Source organism: Lampris incognitus, chromosome 2 (genome assembly GCF_029633865.1).
Source record: "Lampris incognitus isolate fLamInc1 chromosome 2, fLamInc1.hap2, whole genome shotgun sequence".
NCBI classification, from domain to species: Eukaryota; Metazoa; Chordata; class Actinopteri; order Lampriformes; family Lampridae; genus Lampris; species Lampris incognitus.
The window spans coordinates 40,042,278-40,063,265 of NC_079212.1; the positions used below are offsets into that span (position 1 = coordinate 40,042,278).

The 20,988-nt window shown below is 41.6% G+C and overlaps 1 protein-coding gene across 1 annotated transcript; it reads right to left on the bottom strand.

Moving 5' to 3' along the window:
* Positions 1 to 961: 961 nt before the first annotated feature.
* Positions 962 to 18,102, bottom strand: tbc1d25 (TBC1 domain family, member 25). The gene is made up of 7 exons (XM_056273979.1): positions 17,974 to 18,102; positions 17,342 to 17,451; positions 12,404 to 12,558; positions 12,189 to 12,316; positions 11,845 to 12,033; positions 10,888 to 11,163; positions 962 to 3,609 (listed from the first exon to the last, which is right to left on the bottom strand). The coding sequence occupies exons 1-7, from the start codon at positions 18,016 to 18,018 to the stop codon at positions 1,876 to 1,878; spliced, it is 2,637 nt and encodes an 878-aa protein (XP_056129954.1). The 5' UTR covers positions 18,019 to 18,102; the 3' UTR covers positions 962 to 1,875.
* Positions 18,103 to 20,988: the final 2,886 nt, after the last annotated feature.

Here is a 20,988-nt window from a genome sequence, read left to right on the forward strand (position 1 = left end):
TGGTTCACAATTGGTTAAAGTGAGGCACTTCTCTGGATGTCACACAAAGGCTAATGTTATCCTAATTTCCAATGTATCATAGCATCTTGTCACAGTAAACTGGAGTTTCAGTATTTGTCTTGAGTAAAGAAACATTGATCAAAGTGACCATTAATGCCTAAACATTCACACTGTTGTTCAGAAGTTATTTAAAATGACCTGAACCCAAGGAGTGTTAAAGGATCATATCCTGGTTGCCTGCAGTACATCTTAAGTAACTTTGGGTGAGAAAAGAAGAATCTTGCCTCGTAAAACCAGCATAGTGCAATAAAGAAACTATCTTTGGAATAAAGCAACAACCAAAACTACTGAAATGAGGACATTAGCTCACAATTAAAAACAGAGTTAAGACCCATGATTCAAGGAATTCATGTCAGACTTATATTTGCATGAGAGAAATCTTTCAATAATCACAGGCATACAGCTCACAATCTAAATATCACCCAGTGTAACGTGGCTAGGGAAAAACTATGTGTCTGTTCCAAGATTAAGAACTACCAAATATTTATTAGGCTATGTTTCCTAGCCACGTTAAATCTTTATTTCTAATAATTAAAGGGGAAGATTTATTTGTATTACTGGATGCAACACCCTAAGAACAAGAGATTGTACTAGTGCACTTGACATGTCCTATACCTTTTCTAATAAGTGTGGCAAGCACTATTCAGCCATACTGTCAAGTGATTTGTTGCAGACCTCAAGGAATTTTGCAAGTTTATTACTGACCCAGTTAAACAAACTGCAGGTAATACAAAATAGCCTTTACTAGATGTATTGTGCTCTCTAGGATAGAAGTCATGTATAAATCATCTGGTTCTGAAGCTTAAAAAAGCCCTTTTAGAAACTCATAGGTAAGTACCTTTTTCTTTTTTTTTAGAGCCTAATCTTAAAAATACTAAAGGACACAAAAATGCATGTATTGTTAATGTGTAATGCCTTTTTTTTTAAATAATTCTGACTGATATTTCAACTGCTTTAGATAATACACACTACAAATGCTGAGGCTTGCAGCAGCATATTCACTACCAGGGCCAAAAATCTAGGTCAGGTAACATCCCAAATTCTTAATCCTCTCCTTGTTATCATCCTCGTGACTGTCAAGAAAACAAAATATTTAAAGGTGTCAAACAATTTCATGGGCTGCCAAAAGCATCCTTCATTTGATTATTGGCTCAGTATCAATCGAAAACTAGATGAATTTGAATGAGGCTCTAAAAGATGCAGTGGTACCTGAAAATGGACTGATTCGATTAAGACACATTACTCTGAATAACAAAAACTTGAAGAAAAAAAAAAACGGAATGAAGATGAATTAAATCCATAAATATTTGTTTATAATCACTGGCAAAAATTGTAGAACCAGACATTGTAGACTCCAGCTTTGCAGCTTTGACATCTCCTGCAGATTTAACAAGTTAAAACCTTTGCAAATACTCTGAAAAACTGCTCTCGTATCAGCCAACATATCAGTTAAAGAAGTAATGCCGAGTATGTTGAAAATCTTGCTTCTCTAGCCAAAATCTTCCCATGTTTAATTTAAAACTCAATAGAAAGCACAATTGTAACACAAGGCCTGGTGTTGGAATTTAGCTTTTTTCAAACATTACATACTTTCTTTAGCTACAGTTTAGCTTTAGCTTTCATGTATATATCAAGTACGGAATTTCAGCTGTGATCCTTAACAAGACACTGGGATGACTACATTATTTGAAGCATACATAGCATAAGTATAGTAATAGCCCAATTAAATGTAGGCTTTCAAAAAGGATAAACACCTTCAAACTGATATAAAGAGTCTGTTTATTGAGGATGGGAGGTCAATGACACACAAGGAAATCAGGAAGATTGAGAAACAGGGACTTGAGCAATTGGGGATGGAATTGTGGAAGCCAGGGAATAGGTCGAATTTAGGGATGAAGGCTGAGGCGATGCTAAAGGTGTGAAAATGGGCCTGGCAGAGATCATTGAAGATGGGGAGTGATGAACAACAGAAGCTGCAGTTGGGGAGTCTAAGCTGACTTCATCCCCTTCCTCAGAGTCCCAAACCTCACTCTGCAGATAGTCTGCAAACAAAGCTTTGGCTCGCTGCAAGACCCTACTAAGGTTATGGCGGCGAACAAGGCGGTCAAAGTGCATGGCTAGTTCATTATAATCCAAACTGTTCTTTATGATGTGGTCTCGATGCTCCAGTAGGATGGACAGGCACAGGAACAGCATGAAGGGGTTCCCTTTGCCAAACTCTTGAGGTGGAGGCAGTGAACATGGTTTGATGCTACTACTCTCTGCCTTTGAAGAATTAGGTGTGTTAGCAGTGGTGCTGGGGGACTTGATGCCAGGAGAAGGGAGGTTGTTTGAAAATGGTTTGCCGCCAGACAATGAGGACAAAATGGGAGACAAGCGCAGAGATGGATTTTGAACATGAGATGGAGAGGCAATAGAGGTTTTCACAGTGGGAGTTGTGGGCGAGTTGGTCCCAGTGTTACTTAGCATGGAGGCTGAAGAAGTCAATAGTCTTGGGGATATTCCTGGTGAGGCAACTCTCCCATTGGTTATAGTCGGACATGTGTATTTTGGAGAAGCTGAGTCTGGAGAAACATCTGGCCAACTGGTAGGTGAAGCAGAAGATGTAGGGGATTGAGAGGAGCTGGTTTTCCAGCTTGGTAGGCCACTCAAAAAAAGGGGACCTAAGCATTCTGTTTGCCCATGAGAGGAACTCTTCCCCTCAATCTCAGGAGATAAGCTACTGTCAATGTTCTTTATAAGAGGTGCCCTTTCACCAGGATCGTCCTCACTGTCCACTGTAGACTGTCGACTTGGGATACTTGATACAGGCTGTGAGGCCACAAAGTCAAGAGGTTCCTCAGAAGGCTCTGTGTCCTCCATATAAAAGCTATCCTCATTTCGAGCACAGTAGTATTTAAATTCACCAAAACTAGTTTGCTTCTCAAGAGAAGGAACCGGCGAAATCACCCTTTCTTTTGCCACACCAGGTATATCACAATCATTCTCGCATTCCTTACCAGCTCCTATGTACTGCCTGTCCTTTTCTTCAAAATCAACCTTTCTGCCCGCATCAGGTTCCTCTCTTGAAGGCCTAAGCATGTGCCTCCTGCGTTGTCTCTCTTTTTGGCCCCCATCATTTTCAAGGCACTGCTCTATAACATGATCTTTATCAGTACATGACACTGTGGTGTCTGTCTCCAGAGGTGGTCCCTGAAGTTCAACTTCTGTTTCAGGAGGATCTGGGGGCAGGGAACTCCAAGTAACCTCCAGCATTCTCAAAGCATCATCAAAGGCAAACTCCCGCTTAAGCTCGAGAAGAAGCCAGCGGTAACAGAAAAAGAGATCGTCAGCTCCACGGGAAACCAGATAGGAATAAAATTCTGGGTCTGAGTACTGCAAAAGCAGCTTCAGATGTTGAAATTTAACAGACATGAGTTGCCCATCAGGCCGGAAATTCCCCTCTAAGCGTTTCATTATGCCACAAAAGCAAATGAAAGCATGAGGTTCATTGTCCATTACTGCAAGTATTGGGGAGGCTATGTCACTCATACCCTGGCAGTAGGATATCTGTAAAAAAAAGATGAAAAAACATAGTGTTAGATCAAGACAGCAAGGTAGTACTTTACAAACAGTTTAGTTTACAAAGCGCAACAAACTCAGATGTTTTGAGCAACATAAACAAATGTTTTAGGTCATGAATTTCTTTGTCAATCACTTCACTTCTACATAACCAGCAACAGAACAGAACCATAAATAATATGAATGATGTGGTCAGTGGTTTTAATAAATTCTTTTTAAATTTTGGACCAAATTGGCAGAAAAAAAAATCAATGACCCAGAAACAACCAAAGACGGGACTGATAATGACTATAGTGCTAGAAATCTTAGTTCAATCGTTCTTAGAAGAGTAACAGAAACGGAAATCATGGATATTGTAAGCAAATATAAGATCAAAACTTCTACTGACTGGGATGAAGCTGACAATAGTCAAAAAAGGTCATTGATGATATTGCAAAACCACTAACTCACATTTGTAACTTGTCATTTAAAACTGGTAAATTTCTAGGCAAAATTAAAATTTCAAAAGTTACACCACTATAAAAAACTGAGAACAGACACCATTTCACAAATTACCACCCTTTTTCTTTACTTTCCCAATTCTCAAAGATATTTGAAAAACTCTTCACTGACAGATTAGACAAATTCATCGAGAAGCACAAATTGACAGCCAGTATAGATTCAGAACAAACAGATCAACAACAATGGTGCGAATTGAATTAATAGAAGAAATTACTAATTGTACAGACAAAAAAAGTATGCAGTAAGACCATTTATAGATCTAAAAAAAACTTTTGATACCACTGATCACCTTATATTACTTGATAAATTGGAAAGGTATGGTATCAGAGGAATTATGTTGAATTGATTGAGAAGCTATTTAAGAAACAGGCACCAATTTGTGAAGATAGGTGAGCATAAATCAACATGCATGGATATTATTTGTGGAGTCCCTCAGGGGTCAGTATTAAGCCTGAAATTAGTTATTCTGTACATAAATGATATATGCAGAGTATCAAAAATATAAATATTTGTTCTATTTGCGCACGATACCAATATTTTCTGTTCTGGGGAGAATTTACAGCAGCTTTTGGAGGTTATCATAACAAAAATTTGAAAATTAAAAAGGTGGTTTGACGTAAAAAAAATATAATTAGATTTTAACAAAACAAAGATTATGTTGTTTGGAAATTGTAAAATAAACACCCAAGTACAAATGATGATAGACAATGTCAACATAGAGCATATGAAAATAAATTTCTATGTGTGATAATACATATTCGATAGCACATATTTGGCAATATGTACAGTGTTACATCATGCCAATAAAGCCATTTGAATTTGAATTTGATAATAGAACACAAAATCTGCTGGAAACCTTATATAAATAGGTTTAAGCAAAGCTAGCAAGGAGCATTGAAGTCCTAGGAAAAACAAGGTACATTCTGGATCATAAAGCATTTTACATACTATATTGCTCACTTGTATTGCCATATCTGAATTACTATGGGGTAACACCTACAAAAGCAACCTACATCCATTATGCATAATGCAATAAAGGGTCATAAGAATATTTAACAATGTAGGATTTCATGGACACACTAACATGCTGTTTTTAAAGTCATATGCCTTGATGTTCATGGATCTTTTAGAATTTAACACAGCACAAATAATGCATAAAGCAAGAGATAATTTACTACCAGGTAATATACAAAAAATGTTCTTCGACAGAGATGGGAGTTATAATTTAAGAGGAAAGTTTAATTTAGAGACAGTATATTTGTACAGCTTTGAAGAGTATGTGTATTTCAATCTGTGGGGTGAATTTGTGGAATGATTTGGATGTGGAACTCGGGGAAAGTACAAACATTCAGTTCAAGAAGACATACAAAAAATTATTTTTAACAGGTACAGGGATGAGGAAGGGTTGAGATAACTTGGGCTGTACATATAATTGGGATAATTGGTTATAAATTGTATATAAGATAAAGATTATGAGTTAATTGATGAGTAGTGGAGAAGGGGTAGGAATAAATAAGTGTATACTTTCTCCTACTCCTTTTGAACATGTAATATTTAATTTGTGTTGTTTATGAGAGCCTATCCCGGAGGTTTGCAGATACTATATACAGTGCATCCGGAAAGTATTCACACCCCTTCACTTTCCCCACATTTTGTTATGTTACAGCCTTATTCCAAAATGAATTAAATTCCTTTTTTTCTCATCAATCTACACACAATACCCCATAATGACAAAGTGAAAAAGGTTTTGTAGAAATTTTTGCAAATTTATTAAAAATAACTGAAATATTGCATTTACATAAGTATTCACACCCTTTGCTATGACACTCAAAATTGAGCTCAGGTTCATCCTGTTTCCACTGATCATCCTTGAGATGTTTCTACATCTTGATTGAAGTCCACCCATAGTAAATTCAATTGATCGGACATGATTTGGAAAGGCACACACCTGTCTATATAAGGTCCCACTGTTGACAGTGCATGTCAGAGCAGAAACCAAGCCATGAAGTCAAAGGAATTGTCTGTGGACCTCCAAGACAGGATTGTATTGAGGCACAGATCTGGGGAAAGATACAAAAAAAATTCTACAGCTTTGAAGGTCCCGAAGAGCACAGTGGTCTCCATCATTCATAAATGGAAGCAGTTTGGATCCACCAGGACTCTTCCTAGAGCTGGCCGCCCAGCAAAATTGAGCAATCGGGGGAGAAGGGCCTTGGTCAGGGAGGAGACCAAGAAACCGATGGCCACTCTGACAGAGCTCCAGCGTTCCTCTGTGGAGATGGGAGAACCTTCCAGAAGGACAACCATCTATGCAGCACTCCACCAATCAGGCTTTTATAGTAGAGTGGCCAGATGGAAGCCTCTGCTCAGTAAAAGGCACATGACAGCCCGCTTGGAGTTTGCCAGAAAGCACCTAAAGGACTCTCAGACCATGAGAAACAAGATTCTCTGGTCTGATGAAACCAAGATTGAACTCTTTGGCTTGAATGCCAAACGTCACATCTGGAGGAAACCAGGCACCTCTTATCACCTTGCTAATACCATCCCTACAGTGAAGCATGGTAGTGGTTGCATCATGCTGTGTGGATGTTTTTCAGCAGCAGGAACTGGGAGACTAGTCAGGATTGTGGGAAAGATGAATGGAGCAAAGTACAGAGAGATCCTTGATGAAAACCTGCTCCAGAGCGCTCAGGACCTCAGACTGGGGCGAAGGTTTACCTTTCAACGCGACAACGACCCTAAGCACACAGCCAAGACAACGAAGGAGTGGCTTCGGGACAAGTCTGTGAATGTCCTTAAGTGGCCCAGCCAGAGCCCAGACTTGAACCCCATTGAACATCTCTGGAAAGACCTGAAAATAGCTGTGCAGCGACGCTCCCCATCTAACCTTACAGAGCTCGAGAGGATCTGCAGAGAAGAATGGGAGAAATACCCCAAATATAGGTGTGCCAAGCTTGTAGCTTCATACCCAAGAAGACTTGAGGCTGTAATCGCTGCCAAGGGTGCCTCAACCAAGTACTGAGTGAAGGGTGTGAATACTTATGTACATGCAATATTTCAGTTTTTTTATTTTTAATAAATTTGCAAAAATTTCTACAAAACCTTTTTCACTTTGTCATTATGGGGTATTGTATGTAGATTGATGAGGAAAAAAAAGGAATTTAATCCATTTTGGAATAAGGCTGTAACATAACAAAATGTGGGGAAAGTGAAGGGGTGTGAATACTTTCCGGATGCACTGTATGTGTGTGTGTGTGTGTGTGTGTGTGTGTGGGTGTGTGTGTGTGTGTGCATACACACAGGGTGTTGTGATGCGTCTAGTGCAGCAGTGTGTAGTTGGAGGGAAGGTGCATGTGTTCTTCCAACCCGCTTGTGTCCTTCCTGCCCTTAGCTTGCTGCCGCTGGCTAGCCTTTGTGGTGAATAGGGAAGCATCCTAGCGTGTAAGCCTTCCCTTGCCAGTACATAGCCTCTCCTTCACCAAGACTCCTGCCAGGCCTCCCCGTGGCCACACATGGTAACTGGGGTCTTGCGGCCCCAGGCTAACTTGGCAGGGGATCTCGGAGCAGCAGTGGGCCCCAGAGATATGGTGTGCAGGCCCTGGCACCTATCAACCACTGCCCCGCTGCCTTGTGGGTGAGTCTGGAAGACATAAGGCTAAGGGAGCTTACCCCAACAGAAAAGCAAGCTGTGGCGGCACGCTTCGAGGCGGTTTCCGAAAAACTGGATTTCCGGCAGCCCCCTGCAGTTGTGTGGAGGTGCCGGTCGTCTAGGGATCCCCCTTGCCATCGGAACCATCTCCTCTACAATCAAGTCATGTGGCATTGGGAGAAGCGCACTCCCCATGCCACTTTAAAAACCATCTCTGCGCAGGTATCTTCTGCTATCTGAGTCCTCAAAGGACCCACAAATAGAAGAAAATGGTCATCATCGGGCACGATGGACAACCAGCAAGCAAGTGTGTGTGTATGTATGTGTGTAGGTATACATATTGCATGCGGATATTCAGACCCCTTCACTTTCCCCACATTTTGTTATGTTACAGCCTTATTCCAAAATGGATTAAATTCCTTTTTTTCCTCATCAATCTACACACAATACCCCATAATGTCAAAGTGAAAAAGGTTTTGTAGAAATTTTTGCAAATTTATTAAAAATAACTGAAATATTGCATGTACATAAGTATTCACACCCTTTGCTATGACATTCAAAATTGAGCTCAGGTTCATCCTGTTTCCACTGATCATCCTTGAGATGTTTCTACATCTTGATTGGAGTCCACCTGCAGTAAATTCAACTGATTGGACATGATTTGGAAAGGCACACACCTGTTTATATAAGGTCCCACTATTGACAGTGCATGTCAGAGCAGAAACTAAGCCATGAAGTCAAAAGAATTGTCTGTGGACCTCTGAGACAGGATTGTACCGAAGCACAGATCTGGGGAAGGGTACAAAAAAATGTCTACAGCTTTGAAGGTCCCGAAGAGCACAGTGGTCGCAATCATTCGTAAATGGAAGAAGTTTGGATCCACCAGGACTCTTACTAGAGCTGGCCGCCCAGCCAAACTGAGCAATCGGGGGAGAAGGGCCTTGGTCAGGGAGGTGACCAAGAACCCGATGGTCACTCTGACAGAGCTCCAGCGTTCCTCTGTGGAGATGGGAGAACCTTCCAGAAGGACAACCATCTCTGCAACACTCCACTAATCAGGCTTTTATGGTAGAGTGGCCAGACGGAAGCCTCTGCTCAGTAAAAGGCACATGACAGCCCGCTTGGAGTTTGCCAGAAAGCACCTAAAGGACTCTCAGACCATGAAAAACAAGATTCTCTGGTCTGATGAAACCAAGATTGAACTCTTTGGCCTGAATGCCAAACGTCACATCTGGAGGAAGCCAGGCACCTCTCATCACCTTGCTAATACCATCCCTACAGTGAAGCATGGTAGTGGCAGCATCATGCTGTGGGGATGTTTTTCAGTGGCAGGAACTGGGAGACTAGTCAGGATCGAGGGAAAGATGAATGGAGCAAAGTACAGAGAGATCCTTGATGAAAACCTGCTCCAGAGCGCTCAGGACCTCAGACCAGGGCGAAGGTTTACCTTTCAACAAGACAATGACCCCAAAGCACACAGCCAAGACAATGACGGAGTGGCTTCAGGACAAGTCTGTGAATGTCCTTGAGTGGCCCAGCCAGAGCCCAGACTTGAACCCCATTGAACATCTCTGGAAAGACTTGAAAATAGCTGTGCAGCGACACTCCCCATCTAACCTTACAGAGCTCGAGAGGATCTGCAGAGAAGAATGGGAGAAATACCCCAAATATAGGTGTGCCAAGCTTGTAGCTTCATACCCAAGAAGACTTGAGGCTGTAATCGCTGCCAAGGGTGCCTCAACCAAGTACTGAGTGAAGGGTGTGAATACTTATGTACATGCAATATTTCAGTTTTTTATTTTTAATAAATTTGCAAAAATTTCTACAAAACCTTTTTCACTTTGTCATTATGGGGTATTGTATGTAGATTGATGAGGAAAAAAAAGATTTTAATCCATTTTGGAATAAGGCTGTAACATAACAAAATGGGGGGAAAATGAAGGGGTGTGAATACTTTCCGGTTGCACTGTATGTATGTATGTATGTGTATTATATATATATATATATATATATATATAATGTATGTATATATAAGGATAGCTGTAGGAAAAAAAAACTTTTAACTCATAGCAGTACAAGCCTGTTTTGTGCGTTGTGCACTCATCAGCTGGCTTGTATTGCTATGAATTAAGTTTTTCTCCATCTATCTTAATATTCCGCTCCTCATTTGTTGAGCACTTTCATCAACACCATTGACGGTTTCAGGTTTCAGGAAAAGAAAAAAAAAAACCCGCTATATATATGTATATATATAAACTTAGCACAAAAAGTAAGGAAATTTGTGTTTGGTAGATTATTTCTTTGTTGTAATAATGCTTCTTGGCAATAAATCTTATATCAGGCACCTGATTGTCAGCACCTGAGGTACCAGAAGCTCAAAACAAGAGTCAATAGCAACAGCAAAATAAGCTGTTTGGCATTGGCAGAGAAGATTTGGCAAATTTTTCATGGGCACAACCCACACACTCAGCTCTGCTGCTCATCCCACAAATGCATGTTCCTTACAAATGTGGCACCATTTAAAAGGGAAATAAACAGGCTTTCCATCAGTACAAGATTTATTGCCAAGAAGCATTGTTACAACAAAGAAATAATCTACCAAACACAAATTTCCTTACTTTTTGTGCTAAGTATATATTTAAATATAGGCTCAGGCCCTGTGATGGTCTGGTGACCTGTCCAGGGTGTCTCCCCGCCTGTCGCCCAATGACTTCTGGGATAGGCTCCAGCATCCCCGTGACCCTGACAGCAGGATAAGTGGTATGGATAATGGATGGATGGATGTTTATGAGAATTTTTTTGAGTTGTATAGGTTTATTATTCATTTCATTATTATTATTGTTTTGTTTTTCTGTTTTTTGCTATTATTTATTTTATATTTTTTGAACTTAAGAAAATCGAATCAAAACTAAATTAAATATATATGTGCCATACTCAAACTACCTGAACCTAACTTATCAAGTTCCACTGTTGCTTGCTGTCATGTCATCCTATATTTACAGTTTACAACTTCATTTAGCTGACGTTTTTATCCAAAGCGACGTACATCTCTGTTGTGTTAACTCTCTATATTTGCCTGTGAAAAACAATCCAGCAGAATAAAAAGCTTGACACACCTGTGGATGTGTAATGGCGAATGTTGTGAGGAGGTCTGTGAGGGCAGTGAGATGGGGGCTGTCCTCTGACCCGGCATAGTAAGAGTGTGCACGGTCAGTCCTCAGGACATCCTTTAAAACATTGCCACGGATAAATTCAAGCTCCTCGTGGCTAACCCTGGCAGTCCACTCCCTCTTCAGCTGGTCATACTCTCTTGTCTTCCTCTTCATATAATCCATTCTTTCTTGACCACTCAGCCCATCAGGGTACACATTGAGAAGGTAGCGCCACACAACCTAACATATCGAGAGGCAAGACAGATGTACAAAGAGCATGACCATTCCTTTATTAAAAACATAAAATCTACTTATGACACATGCTCTCCAACCTGTCGATTTTAGCCTGACAGGTCCTGACAATGAGTGAGTTTTGTTTTAAACAACATACAATAAGTTTCTTCTAATGAGAAACATTTACACAGATGAGCACATATTAAAAAACAAATACTGGATAAAGTAAAATACAAAAATTGTATTGTGAATAGGATACTGAAATCAGCAAGCATCACGAAAGAGTTGACGGACAAAATAATACTGACAGACTTTAAATATGGTTCGTTTTCTAACATGAAAATGTTATTCTCAGAGCAATAGCTGTTATTAATTTGATGCAGCAGACATTCTTACTATTTCAGTCGTGCTAACATTATCAATCTGGGCCTGAATGTCACATATGCAAATTCAAATATTCCTGTCTATGTCAACCATGTAGGCAACCAGAATCTGCCGTAGCTAGTGACGAAGGATAGAATGTTTACATTTCCTCTATTTCATCATCATTACACTGCCTTTTCTGGGGTTAAACAACCACACAAGCTTGTCATATTTTGCAAGTGGATAAATAGATTTTTAGCAGCCAACTGTTCTGAGTCCACACATGATAGCCCTTTATAAGCCAAGAAAAACACTGGTGTTTACCTTGCGCAATGATGGCTCCACACCGCCATGGTAGATCCGTAGCCTCAATTCCTCAGGCCGTGTCAACTGGCCCTGCCCATTGAGATAACTGTGAAACTCGGTGTCACTTAGTGGGGGCTTGAAAGGCTTGACCTCTTCCCCATAAGACCAGCTCAAGGCCTGCTGCACTCTAGATAGGGTCCGGCCCATCTGAATACACAAAGGAAAACAGTGAGTTGGTGGTCGATCTCTTGAGTCACAAGGACACAAGCTGCACAACTATGTGAGCAAAGGACCTGACTCAAGGCTGCAGTGAGAGGCTGGTAAAAGAGATGGCTGACTGGATGAGCAAGGTCATCAGTAACCTGGGACAATAGAGACTGCGTGAAGGGAAGAGCAGCAGATGCCAAAGACTTTGCCTTCTCCCCAGGAAGCTGTTCTGAGCCAATCACATCTTTGGGACTTATGATATCCCAATCCTCCATGACAGGACCTGCAGTTGGACAAATAGTGGTAGTTAGTTAGGTCAATCTTGATTAGATCTTATATACTGGATTATGGGCCACATTAGTCAACTTACTATCCTCTGAAGGCTTGATGTCCATCTTCAGTTGTAAATAAGGTTTGGCTGCACTAACAAACGCAGCATCCAAATCCCAGTCAGACAGTAGGGATAAATAGACTTCATCACCATTCCGATCCCGAGACAGGTAACTGATCCCAAAATTCCGTTTTCTAAGAGGGGAAAAAAAAATGTAAGCAATTCATCACACAGCTTCGTATGAGATATCAGGATGGGTGGTTGGGGAGGTCACTCCCCACCCACATACCCACCATGGGGTTCAAAGCTGTCAGAATGACTTAAAGCAAAATATCAACCCCCACCTGCTGGTGGGGTGACATAATTCCTTGGTTATCACTCAGGTGGATCATCTATTTAATTTTAAACCAACTTCCACAGACACCTCAGGTAAAAATAGCCTACATCTAAGCCCAAAACTCACACCTAGCATCAACCAATAAAAAGGAATGACGCTGATCCTCTTTTGCATTGCTACAGCTTCTTTTGAGTGGTCTGATCTAGTCACATTCAGGCTAATATGTCTGCTCCAGCTCACATCCATATGCTGATGTTGCTAACAACAGACAAAATGAAATGTGAAGGACAGTTGTGTGTATTATTAGCCCTATGATGATTCACAGCTTGAACAATGTGCTGAATTTATCCAACTTGTTCACACAGGTTAATGTTATCTTACAATCTGACCAGGAAATTACAAAGCCTCGTAAAATTTTTATTTTCAGTTGCAAACATGAGGACCATGGTATCCTTTCATTAAAAAAAAGGAGGTTAAACAATAGTATTAATTACAGGTAAAAAACTTTTAGATGTTATTTCTTGTATATGCTATGGGACCTTAAAGGATAAAATATTAAATTATTCATATTGTAGCCAAGTAGTAAGCTACAGCAATATTTTGGGGAAAAAAATCCTAAAAATCCAACAGTTCTGCAGTTTAGGCAGATGTGCTTGAACAAACAAACATATTAAGAAGCTTGATACAGAGGAGGAAGAGAGACAGAGTTCTGCAGAAAAGGGGGGAGTACGTATCTGTTGATGATATTGGTGGGCCTTTGGCAGAGAAGACTAAAGGTTAAAACGATTATCATTTACAGCAGATTTTTTTTTATGACAAACACTGGACAAATTTTTTCAAATGTTTTGCTTCCTGAAAAAAAATTAGAGATCATGACAGACAATGTCAAGCTGAACGCAAAAATAATTTCAGATTTGCAGTATCACGTAGGAATTTGGAGAAACATTAAAATAACTTTTATTGAATTTAACATGTTTAATCACATAATGATGCTGACACATTTTGTTAGTTCAACTGAGCTTAAAATGTTTTGCAGCTGATTTTCGTTTGTACTCAGCATCTGGTGCCTCTCATGTCAGTGTCCAACAATAGTCAGCCAGCATTGATGGATTCCAGTTGCCCCGATACCTCTTTTCCATGGTTGCAATGTCCTGGTGAAACCTTTCACCATGTTCCTCACTGACTGCACCAAGATCAGCAGGGAACAAAACTAAGTGTGAATGCAGAAAATGAATTTTTAATGACCTGTTGCACTTCATGGTTTTGTATGCTTTAAGCATGTTGTCAAGCAGCTCAGTGTAGTTTGGTGCTCTGTAGTTGCCAATAAAATTCTCAACAACATCCTTAAACGCCTCCCATGCAATTTTCTCTGGCCCCACTAGCAGATCTTCTAACTTCCTGTCACTGATGACCTGTGATTTGTGGACTAACAAAAATGCCTTCCTTAATCTTGGCATCAGTTATTCTTGGAAAAATCTGTCTCAAATAGCTAAATCCATCACCTTCTTTGTTCATTGCCTTCACAAAATTTTTTATGAATCTGAGTTTTATATGATGAGGAGTCAGAAATATCTTTGTTGGGTTGACAAGTGGTTTATGTTTGACACTTTTCTGCTCTGGAACAAAATGCTTATGGAGCAGCCAGTTCTTTTTAATGTAATGTGAGTCTTTAGCATGGCTATCCCATTCACAAAGGAAACAACAGTACTTTGTGTATCCAAGCTTCATTCCTAGCAGCAGTGCCAATACATTTAGATCACCACAGATTTTCCAGTCGTAGTTATTGTACTGTATGTGTTTCAACAACAGTTCCATGTTATTGTAGGTTTCTTTCATGTATACTACATGGCCAATGGGTACTGAAGGGTGGACATTGCCATTGTGTAACAGGACAGCTTTCAAGCTTAACTTCGATGAATTTACAAAAAGAAGCCATTGTTGTGGGTCATGCACACAACCCAATGCCATGAACAATCCATCAATGTCACTGCAGAAACAGAGATTGTCAACCTGTATAAGAAGTTTGTCCGTGTTCTTGACGGTTCTGAAAGATAGACATTTTTGTACCTAGTGACAGCAAACCCCATCCTTGCAATGTTGAACCAAGGAGTTCTGCTTTACCTTTTGACAAATCTAAGTCTCTGACCAGGTTATTTAATTCTGGCTGTGTTATCAGATGAGGATAACCGCATTTGACATCTGGATCAGTGTCGTTTTCCACATCTGGTTCATGCGTGGTGGCATCTTCATCTGCCTCTTCTAGACTCCATGTCTGTGGTGGCTTTGGTACTGGCAAACTGTTATCATGTGGTACTGTCTCATGGCTGAAGGCAGATTGGGGAATTCAATAGATTTGTTATATTTAGTAGAGAAGCCAGATACATTGGTTAGACAGAAGTAACAGTCCATTGTGTGCTCCTTCTGTTGTCGCCATATCATTGGGACTGTAAATGGCATTGACTTCCGAGTACCTCTGAGCCAAGCTCTCAGGTTGACTGCACATTGCACAACAAATTGTGGAGCCCGGGGTTTCTCTTGGTCACCAATTTTACATCCGAAGTAGAGCTCATAGGCTTTCTTAATAAGTGCAGTCATGGTGCGTCATTGAGCCTTAAGCGTGTACTCGCCACAGATGTAACAGAACGTATTGCAGCTGTTGGAACATTGACGAGACATTTCTGCCGTATAAAATCTTCCTGAAGACAACAAATCGTATTAAGCATACTCACTATGCTATTGGCTGAAGAACATGTGCATCAACATGCGTCCAAGCAGCATCTGTACATGTGAGCAGCTTTTACAGCCTGTCTGCCAGCATCTAACCTGACTAAGCATGCCCAGGCATGCCAAAGACAACATTTGCATAGCACCTACACTGAGTGCATGCCCAGGCATGCTTGGACTGACCAACACAGCTTGCTTTGTGGGCAATATACTAGTAGACTTAAAATATGATAGAGCATCACAAAAACTAGGTTATATCTACAAAACGGTATATGATAGGACAACTGTAAGGGGATTTCGTGATCAGCAGCCCAAAATCCATAACGTACACCCAAAAGTGCTCAGGACGCAAAATCTTCAATGTCCAGTGTTATGTGCATGGACGGGCACAGCCATTCTCGTCAACCACATCATGACTCCATGGATTCAATCAAATTTATAAAATCGCAGGTCATGGCTTTGGAGGGACAGCAAATGTGGGTGCTGAAATATCCAAGAATGAGAAAGTTGTCCTATTTAGGAGCAATGTGGGAAAGAAGCTCAGCAAATTCACTGATAAAAAGCAGTGCCCTGATACCCCTTTTCCATGGTTGTAATGTCCTGGTGAAACCTTTATTGCAGGTTTCTTTCATGTGTACTGCATAGTCAATGGGTACTGAAGGGTGGATATTGCCATTGTGTAACGGGACAGGCTTAAATTTGACAAATCTATAAAAAGACGCCATTGTTGTGGGTCTTGCACACAACCCAATGCCATGAACAATCCATCCATGTCAGGGCAGAAAGAGGTTGTCAACCTGTATAAAGAAGTTTGTCAAATGTTCTTGACAGTTCTGAAAGATAAAAATTGTTGTACCTGGTGACAGCAAACCCCATCCTTGCAATGTTGAACCAAGTAGTTCTGCATAAGTCCCTGACCAGGTTATTTAATCCTGGCTGTGTTATCTGATGATGATAACCAGGCATAAAGGGTTCAACATCTGGATCAGTGTCGTTTTCCACATCTGGTTCATGCGTTGTGGCATCTTCATCTGCCTCATCTAGGCTCCATGTCTCTGGTGGCTTCGGTACTGGCAAACTGTCATCATGTGGCACTGGTCTCATGGCTGAAGGCAGATTGGGGTATTCAATAGATTTTTATATTTAGTAGAGAAGCCAGATACACTGGTCAGACAGAAGTAACAGTCTGTCACGTGAGTCTTCTGTTCTTGCCATATCATTGGGATTGCAAATGACATTGACTTCCAAGTACCTCTGAGCCAAGCTCTAACAAGCATCTAACCCAGCACCTAACCTGACAAGACAACATCTGCATAGCACCTACACTGCATGCATGTCCAGGCATGTTTGGACTGGTCAAAACAGCTTGCTTTGTGGGCAATATACTAGTAGACTTAAAATGTGATAGAACATCAAAAAACTAGGCTATATCTACGAAACGGTATGTGAAAGGAAAATTTTAAGGTGATTTTCGTGACCAGCAGCCCAAAATCCATAAGATACACCAAAAATGTTCAGGAAGACAAATCTTCGTTTTCCAGTGAAATCAGTCCTGATTTGCAAAGGGGGGAGATTGGCATTTCATCCCGGTGTATACATGCATGACTGAATTTCACATTCTTTACAAGCATGATACGGGAATGCATCGACACATTAATCACAGGTCTAAATATTCCAATAACTTTCACACATAGCAAACCATGGGACAAAAATTCACTCGCTACACAGGCTAAATTTTCTGCGGCCTCAGCCCGATCCTGGATAAATTCAGCACATTGTTCAACACGAGCCCTTTAAGGCCAGGGAGAGCACAGATTATCTGGTTGACCCCGTGCTTCAACTAGAAGTCGAGGAGAATTTTGAAATCAGTTCTTCTCATATTGAGGCACTTTTGCCAAACTCTCAATCAATCTTACCCGTTTAAGTCAAATGCTCGGATGAGGATGTGTTGTAGCACTTCCAGCGACGTTATCTGAGGATCAACAGCAAAGGAGCGAAATTCCGCTGGAAGCCCCCAATCGCATTTCTGAAAATTATCCATCGTTCAAACACAATCTCATCGTGCTACAGGGGAAATCCTACGTATTAAACAATGCTACAGCCACCTGACTACTAATGCCGTAGTTTACGTCCAGTCCCACCATCTTTAAATGTCAAGGGAACGCTGGGGCTGAAAGTTAGCGCCAGAAAGAAAAACAAAGCAGCAATAGGAGAAAGTGCAAAATTAGCTACATCAACAATTACGGCAACAGCGATGCTAGCTGGTACCAAAAGCACACGAAAAGCAGAACTCGCAATCTCAAACCTGCACATTATGATGTTAGTTATGTAAGTTATCAACACATCAGGGTTCATCCATTGATGCTAAATTAATGTCACCCCCCCTCCCTCCCACCTCTCCTGAAGCTTCCGGGGCCATCAGGTAAACTATCGGGGTTGCTACCTAGCTTGGGGAAGGCTGTTGCCGTTAGCAGCTGATGTTAGCCAGGCTACCGTTAGCGCTGTCGTTGACAGACTTCCAACACAAACAAGCCGTTGCCGGTTTTACCTTGACTTTGACTCGCACTACCCCCCTCTCCTCCTCGCCTGCCATGTTGAAGGCTCTGCTTGGGGAAACACGGTCGTGGGATTTGACTGTTTTCTCCTTACAGCGACATCGTGATTTTAACAGGGGAATAGATGCGGCAAGCTCATATTTTCCCCTGACGTAAACGGAGACCACACTCGTACTAACCAGTCGGTGAAAGCACTTGGCGCCCCTGGTGGTCAAATAGACGTATGTCATGAGAACGACGAAGACGATAAACAGCGAATTGAGCTTTATTAATGAGCACGTGCAATGTGGCCATGTGAGTGTAAAAAATTATCAGATTCTGTCTTAATTAAAATCGTTGTTTTGTCCACAGTCAAACAAATAATTAGTTTACGCCCAATAATATCAGAACTGCTGGGGTAGGCTCCACCATCCCCGCCACCCTGACAGCATGATAAGCGGTTTGGCTAATGGATGGATGGATATCAGTACTTGACTTGGTTTCGAGGAGCATCCGCTATAAAGGTCGTCATACTCCAAAACACATAAATTTTACTGTGATGTTCGAAATTAAAAACTCCCCATTTAGAATTCACATGTCATCGGTATTGATTGGCACAATCAATGCAGGCGGCCCTGTGATGGCCTGGCGGCCTGTCCAGGGTGTCCCCCTGCCTGCCACCCAATGACTGCTGGGATAGGCTCCAGCATCTCCGCAACCCTGACAGCATGATAAGCGGTTTGGATAATGGATGGATGGATGGATGAATGGCACAAGGAAAGACTTGTTCCTTACAAGTTTTATATACCAAACAAAATATGAAAATTTAACTTTATGATTTCAAGACTGTGCAGCATAACCAAACCCCAAACAAATCTATTCAAAATACACTATAATGGTTCCAAAGCAGAAACCAAGTTTTCTTATTCTAGTTACCAGTGTCTGATGTAAAGGCACTACTCTGTTATATTCTTATTAGGGAAATACCAAGCTTCTTATCAATTGAACCTTATGAGTTGAACCTTTTTAGCAACTTAATATACAGTAGATATAAGAGTCTACACACCCGTTAGAATGGTGGGTTTTTTTTAATCAATCAGACTATTTATATAGCACTTTTCATACAAAAAATGTTAACACTTTCACACAATAAAACAAAAAATGAAATTACAATACCCTGGTTGCATAAGTGTGCACACCCCTAAACTAATACTTTGTTGAAGCACCTTTTGATTTTATTACAGCAGTCTTTTGGAGTCGTCTATAAGCTTGGCATATTTTGACTTGGCAATATTTTCCCACTCTTCCTTGCAAAAATATTCTCGATCCATCAAATTGAGAAGGCATCTCCTGTGCACAGCCCTTTTCAGGTAACCCGACAGACTTTCAATTGGCTTCAGATCTGGGCTCTGGCTGGGCCATTCCAAAACATTGATGTTCTTTTGGTGACGCTGTCCTTTTGTTGATTTGGATGTATGCTTTGGGTGGTTGTCATGCTGAAAGGTGAGATTCCTCTTCATCTATAGCTTTCTGGCAGATGCATGAAGGATTTGCACCAAAATTAACTGGTATTTCGAGCTACTCATAATTCCCTCCACATTGACTAAAGCCCCAGTTCTGACTGAAGAAATGCAATCCAATGGCATGTTGCCACCACCACCATTCTTCACTGTGGGTATGGTGTTCTTTTGGTGAAGTGCCATGTTGTTTTTGTACCTTTTGGATCTATGGCCACACGGTTCACCTTTGTCTCATCAGACCACAACACACTTTTCTACATGGTTTTGTGAGATTTGTGTTACGGGACACTCAGGTAGGACTCAGGCGCAGACAAAACTTGCTTCCAAAAGGAGAATATCAGTCAATCAGCAGGTTCAAAAATACAGACAAAAATATTTGTGCGAGCAAGGGCTGGATGCAGTACACTGACAGATCAGACGCTACGATCTGGCAGGGTGAAAGTGGCAGTGCTGGTCTTTTATAGCAGGTTGACTTGATTATGGAATGGGTTGCAGCTGGTGAGGCTCTGCTCACCTATCTCCACTCACACACAAACACAGAGAGACTGACCCTCGGGGAGTGGCTCATGTTAAGCAGCTTTTGAGGTGGAGGGTGTGGAAGGAGGGACGGATGTAACAGTATCCCCCCCTCTAGGGGCGCCAGGTGGCGCCCGACTAGGCATGCCGGGGTGCTGGACGTGAAACTCAGACGAGGAAGTATCCAGGATGTGGCGGCGGGGAACCCAACAGCGCTCCTCAGGGCCATATCCTTCCCAATCCACCGGATATTGCAATCCTCGACCCCTTTTGCGCACATCCAACAGCCGCCGGACAGTGTAAACAGGATGGTCATCAATAATCCGGGGTGGTGCAGGAGCTGCTGCTGGGAGGTATAAGGGACTGGAACGAACAGATTTGATATGAGACACGTGAAAGGTGGGATGGATGCGAAGGGAAGCAAGGAGTTTCAACTGGACTACAGAGGGATTAATGACACGGTCTATCTCAAATGGTCCTAGAAATCACAGGGGAAGCTTACGGGACTCCACTCTGTGGAATGTCCCGGAATGAGAGCCATACCTTCTGGCCAGGGGTGTATATAGGGGCTGGAATACGGCGACGGTTGGTCTGGGTTTGGGCTCTGGTGGAGGATCTCAGTAGAGCTGCACGGGCTCTCTTCCAGGTGCGATGGCAACGGCGCAAGTGGTCCTGGACAGAGGGAACTGTAACCTCCTCTTCCTGGGCCGGGAATAATGGAGGTTGATAGCCAAGGCCGCATTCAAAGGGTGACATACCTGATGAGGCATTTGTGGACATACTCCACCCATGGCAACTCTGAACTCCAGTGGGATGGGTTAGCAGAAACCATACACCGTAATGCCGCCTCCAGCGCCTAGTTTGCCCGCTCGGTCTGGCCATTAGTCTGGGGATGAAAACCAGACGAGAGACTGACAGTGGCACCAAGAGCAGAACAGAAAGATTTCCAAACCTGGGAAATGAACTCGGGTCCTCGGTCGGACACTATCAGAA